The sequence below is a fragment of the Peromyscus leucopus genome, chromosome 4 (genome assembly GCF_004664715.2).
Source record: "Peromyscus leucopus breed LL Stock chromosome 4, UCI_PerLeu_2.1, whole genome shotgun sequence".
Classification (NCBI taxonomy): domain Eukaryota; kingdom Metazoa; phylum Chordata; class Mammalia; order Rodentia; family Cricetidae; genus Peromyscus; species Peromyscus leucopus.
In genome coordinates this window covers 88,522,132-88,528,472 of record NC_051066.1, presented here as the reverse complement: position 1 = coordinate 88,528,472, position 6,341 = coordinate 88,522,132, and the positions used below count along the sequence as shown (strand labels likewise).

Genomic DNA, 6,341 nt, shown 5'->3' with positions numbered 1-6,341 from the left:
TGACTCTTAGGAAGCAGCCTCCACGATCCCTGGTGGTGCTAAGAAAATTAAACCAAACCAAGCCAAGCCATAAATGAGTTAAAGTGACTTACATTTCTGTAGCATCTGATTCATATTAGGATGCTAACTGATTTCAGAGAGTTTCTAGACATGCAGGCCAATGCTTATTTTCCAGGCAAAAACATGATCCCTAAATCAAAGTCCAGTGAGACTGCTTCCCACACTTGTCTGGATTATAATTCAAAGATGGGAAAAGACTGTGATAAATTGATGACATGCTTCCACTAAAGGTTCTTAAAAATTATCCAGTGTCTAATTTGTAAACTTTCTGCCTTTCAGAGAGGATCTTAGATAGTTTTCTCAAAGGGAAATCCTTTTTCCTTAAATCACATATTCCTCCAAGATTAAACACCTGGTAGTCAGTAGGACAGTATGGGCACAGTATTTGTGTCTCAGGAAGTTATAGAACAGTAGAATTATAAAATTAATGATTTTAGAAGAAACCTGTTCCTTTGGTAGACCCCACAAATCCTATTTAAATCACTGTAGACAGGATCATCTCAAGAGTTTCTTCTTTGTTCATGAATTTGTTTCCAAGAGTAGTGAGTGCCTTCCAAGCTCTGTGCAGAACCACTAGCAAGACTGATGGTCAGATATGAAAAACTTAGCTTATACCTAGAGAGAAATGATAGGGAAAGGGGCTGGAGAAATGGTTAACAGCATTTGCTGCTCTTACAGAGGATCCAGGTTCAGTTTCTGGCCTCTACACAGTGGCTCACAACTGTCTGTAACTCCAGTTTCAGGGGATCTAACAGCCTCCTCTGTAGCTTCTGTAAGCATCAGGCACACAGGTGGTACACATACATACATGTAGACAAATGCTCATACATGTAAAATAAAAATAAGTGCATCCCTCTTAAAAAGAGGAAAAAAAGATATTTGTAGTTCACAAAGCATAACTATGTATTCTAAATGCTTTTTGGCCTTTCAGTGGGAGAGCAGAACATTTTGTGCATGCTAGATCCTCCCTTTCACACCTTATAGTTATAGACTAGAAGGAAAATCCATCCCATGGATTCCCAGAATTGCTCATTTCTGAACATCTATCAGCCATGCTATGAGGAAGCAGAGTAACCTTCCTGGATGCTCAGTGGTCTACAGGGCTGGGCTTTTGTTTGAGAAATATGAAGTTAGGAAGCCAACTTAGGTGAACAATTAAAAATACCTTGCTTTTATAAGATGGAAGTTAAAGAAAACTCTAGAAGAGAACAGTGGAGGGGAGCAGGTATGACTTTGGCAAAGAGCTCCTAATATACACTGGATTTCTTACTTGATATAACTCACTGGAAACTCATACTGTTTATGGGATGAGCATTCTCTCCAAGATATTTTTACAGTATCAGAGGTGGAGAGCACAAGACATTCCTAGGGTAACACTAAGCCTAGGTGACAACCCCTAATGTGGTAGAGCCTACTCATCCCCTGTCAAATCCTTGGGATGCTCATTTCTGCCTGAGACTATTGACTCATTTGTGTTTTGACAGCCCAGGGCTGTCATGTTGCACAGGAACCATGAAAAATACCATGGAACCATGGAAGCAGTTGGACCAGCCTCCAGGGGATTCCTTGTATACATGAGACTAAAAACCTGAAAATTATCTAAGGACAGATGGAGTTTGTAGTATGAGGTATGCAGTATATGGAGCTCAAGAGACACAGTCAGTGAGTCACCATTTTAATGTTCCCATGCATCCAAGTAAGCTGTTAAGTATTCAAATTCCCCAAATGTGATACAAGGCATTGCACTGGAACAAACAAGGCTACTGAAGTGGCTTCCTGTGAAATGTGATGAAACTCTTTTACATTCTCCATTTTCCTTCAAAGTGTTATCTTGAAGCAGTTTGGTCGATTGCCCATCCTTGTGGAGGGGGGTGGGGAATGGTGAGATTCATAATGAGGGCTCCTTACAGCTGACAGGGAAGCAGAAATTATACAAAGTGTGCCTCTTGGTCACACACAGCTGCAAAACTGAGCCTGGGTGTTCCTGGATCCAACTGTCACCAGTGTTAAGAACACTTGTGTAAGTCTAAAGGGGAAGGGCTGCTGAGTTGAGTTTTGGGGGGTGCTTTTCTTTAAGTCAATTCTGGATGGGTCTAAGCAGCTTTCTATAGCTGGACGATGAATTATAATATTTGATATTATCTGCCTTTTGTGAGAGGTAATTCCCCCCCCCCGACCCTATCAGTTTGGAAAGAGACTTGGTCCACTGGCATTGCAGATTTCCTTCCGCAGATGAAGTAACTGACATGGGTGGCAGTTCACTGCCTTATCCAGGTCCCTCTGCTTAGGTGCAGGTCCCTCAGGCCGGAATAGCTAAACTATGAATTGTAGTATTCATGGTCTTCATCCCACTCACTTATAAACTCCCCTTAAGAGAATTCAGAGGAAGGACATAGACACATCTCACTCTAGAATGCCATGCCTTTCTCTACATAGCTTTTTCGAGAATAAGTTTCTCAAAGCAATCCTAGACTCTTTCAAATCCATAGTAAAAATGGCTGCCATAAGCTGCAGCCTCAGGCAGATGGTTGGCAATTTTGTTGCCTCCTACCAGTCATCACAATCATTCAATTTCATACATGCTTAGTTAGTACTGCTACCACTTTGGATTTCACAGTATGCCCCTGTTTTTGTGATTCAATAATTAAACTTATTTGTAGATTACCAACTCTATGGAAGCATATGTTTCCTATCATCTTTTGGTATTTTTTTCTTTGATAAGTGCAGGCAAAATAAAATGAAAATGAAAATCAAGGAAAAACATACTTCTCACTAGTGATTTTTAACACAATTTAAACCACTTTGTAAAATGAAATATTTGGGAAAAGGTATACTTTTTGATTTTTATTCACTTATCTTGCTGTATCATGTCCCCACTTGTTTTTTAAGATTTAATCTTATATTTTAATTATGTGCATATATGTATGTCTATGTGGGGGTATGTGTATGTCTCTGTGTGTATTCTGTCCGTAGAGGACAGAAGAGGATGTCAGATTTTTCAAGATAGTTATCGTGATTGTGAGCCACCCAACAAAGGCAATGGAATCTAAACCCAGGACATCTACAAGAACAGTATGTGCTCTCAACTACTGAGCCATCTCTGCAGCATCCTTACCCCAACTGGTTTTATCTTTGACTTTTTAAATGGGGGATATGTACTACAAAATAGTTAGGATATTAGAAAACAAAAAATTGTCCTCAACCCCCAACAGTATGGTTTAGTTCTCAACAGCCTATAAGATCTGCTGTGTTCTTGAAGGACAGAGAGACCGTGCCACCTGTGATGACTCATGAACATCTTACTTAGAGACCTGAGGTGGCATCAACCCCACTGAAAGCTTCCTGTTCCCACTCATCCCATCCACAGGATCCATACGGCTCTAGGCATGTGCAGACCTCACAGAATGCTGAGATGACTCCTGGGGTACAGACAAAATTGCATTTTTCTTTTGCACTTCAATACTAACAAGGACACCAGGGAGAGAACAGGATGTCTACAAGTGGAATTTGCCTTGTTGGTTAAGTCCTTTGCTCTTCTTCATAGTTACAGTGAGAATAACGGAAACAATATACAAAAAGCAAAAGGAAAAGAACAGTGACACCAAGGCATTCTAGTCATATTAAGTTTCTTATTTGATTGTCTATTTTGTCTCACCCTTTCATTTTGATTAAAATAAGCCAAGTGACCATGCTCCTTCCTTTGGGCCACTGAAAGACAATTAGCACCGGCATGGAAATGGCATCTGTGACTCAGTAGATGCCAGCTACTCTTGTTTCACAAGGTTTGCACTTTATCTGGCTACAGTTCTGCTTTCATTAGCTTGCATCTGTTATCGGAGTGTCCCTGAGTGGGGGGCTGATGACTGGCAGGCAGATTCCAGGAGGACACTTAAGGTATCTGGCAAGTTCAAAAGTTCTAGAAAGTTGCTGAGGCAAGAGGCAGGCTCCACGTGGCAGCTAGAGGTAGCCAGATCAGCAAGGGATGCAAGACTCTGAGTAACTCTAGACTGTCTCCACCAACAGGAGAAGAAGCACATTCCTTCATTGTATCAAGGCTTCAAAACAGTCTTCAATACAATCCTCAGTTCATGCCCAGTCCTCTTTCTTGTTTTCTCACCAGGGAAGTTCAAACAGTGGTGGCTTAGGGAGAAAAATGTAGGCAAAAGGTCCCAGGTGGCTTTTCTCCGTGATTTAAGGGCCAGAGTTAGAAAATACAACCTGTCCTGACAGTCCATTCAGAGGGTAATACTAACACAACCACTTTGCTTTCACTTCACTGTAAAGAACTTTTCTCTGATCATAAGTTTTGGAACAGCAAACAGTTCCTGGCTACCATTCTTCATATGCTTATGAGTCAAGGTCATGATAAAAGGTAGTATCATTTGCTCTCCTGGAAACTGCTGGGAGTGGTGGGATACACTGTAGACCTCATCTACAAGTCTACATAGCATTCATTCACGGTCCACAATGGATCTGAAGCCACCTAGTCCCTTGTCCAAGAGAGCACGCAATCCAAGTCTGTCCCTGCCCTGTTTCTATTAGAAGTTGGTACAGAATCTCTACTGGTCAGGAAGCCATGTTAATTGAGTGGTCCTATCTCAATGTCTAATGTTCACTCTCAGCATCATAACTTAGTCTCCAGGATAAGGTTTTTGGTTATTATTTTCTCTCTTTCCACCCATGTTTCAACATCCATAGGATCTTGGTACAACCGGATCAAGATTAAGACCAATAAAAAAAAAAAAAAAAAAAAAAAAAACAGTGTGTGAGGAACAAGGCTTGAGTTCTCTCAAGGCAATCACTATAAGAGATGTACCTCTTTTTCCATGATGGATACACATTGGAAAGCGTAGCATTTCAGCATAAAGTAAAATGTGAAACATTTTGGTACATCTTCTGATTCTTTTATAGGATGGACTTTGGACTTCCATAAGAAACAACTATCAAATATTCCTGTAACATTCCTATACATAGCATCACATTGTTCCTGTGGATTAACAAGGGACTTCTCAAGGAAGGCACAGGTACTTTCTACAGAGGACCTCAGAAGGAGATAAGCAAAGCAGATGTTCTGTAGCAGATCTGTCAGGAACTCCCTTGGCACTTGGGTCTAAAGGAGCACTGGGTGGCCTCCTCTTGCACTGGAATTTCCTTCTGTTTCCATGTTAGCTGGTGGCCACACTGGCTTCCTTCTGACGCAGTCTTTCTTTCTGTTGTTTAAGGAAGGAAGCAGAACCATTGTCATTTCTACCTTTAAAAATTTGTTTTGCTCAAGTTTTGGTAACTTTTTCAGATTCTGGTCTGAAATGGTGAGTATAATCATACTAAATATCCTAGAAATTAAGGTATTTCTACCATTTTTACCCCTTGGGCTCCACAGTTACCTGATTCTATCAACCTAGCACACAGCATGGAGGAAGAGATTCCCACTGTCACACTACTGCTGTTTCGCACCACGGGGTCTAAGCCTGCTGGATTTAATGGAGGTAAGAACAGTAGCCAATATTTCCTGAACCTCTATTATGTAACTGGTACTCTATATGCTTTTCCCTAGTTTCCTCAAGATGGTATCATCGTTGCCCCCTTTCCCTTGAAGAGGATGAAGCAAAGTAACCTTACTAAATCTTAGGGCAATGCTGAGATTCAAACTTCATTTCCCAATAACCCTGGGTTCCTAATCACGTAGCAATGCTAACTAATGTCTGTACTATGGTTAATGTTAATTTTCAACTTGACAAGGTCTGGAATCACCTGAGAGCCAAGCCTGTTGGTGCATCTGTGAGGGTTTATTTAACCTCTGAGCACACCTATGCCAGATTATCTTGATTCTGATAACTGAGGCAGGAAGACCTGCCCACCATGGGTGATACCATTCCCTGGGATGGGATCTTGGATTATGTAAAAGGCAGACAGTGAGCTGAGCATGGGCATTCACTGCTTTCTCCTTCTTGACTGTGGGGAGAATGTAACCAGATGCCCCGAGCTCCTGCTTCTGTGACTTTACCACCATGATGGACTATAACTTCAAACTGTGAGTCACAATAAACCCTCTTCTTCTTTAAGTTGCTTTTGTTGGGGTTTTTTTATGACAGCAACAGAAAAGGTAACTTAGTCTGTGGCTCATAGGTGGAGAATCATTGTAACCTCTACTGAACACTGGACTCTGGAGGACAACTTTCTCAGACTTAAGAAAGCATAAAGAGACGGGCTGATTTCCAACACAAGGAAGGAATATGAGGAGGTCCCCACTCCCATCGGGTCAGGCTTTTTGTCATATATTT

General features: G+C 41.2%; 1 protein-coding gene across 1 annotated transcript in view; it reads right to left on the bottom strand.

The window, feature by feature from the left end:
* Nucleotides 1–3,016: 3,016 nt before the first annotated feature.
* The window catches only part of LOC114697497 (formin-1), a 270,035-nt gene continuing 266,710 nt past the window's right edge, over nucleotides 3,017–6,341 (bottom strand). Inside the window, exon 17 of the mRNA XM_028875752.2 lies at nucleotides 3,017–5,270. Coding sequence (XP_028731585.1) covers nucleotides 5,226–5,270 — 45 coding nt within the window. The 3' untranslated portion in view covers nucleotides 3,017–5,225. The remainder of the gene's footprint in view (nucleotides 5,271–6,341) is intronic.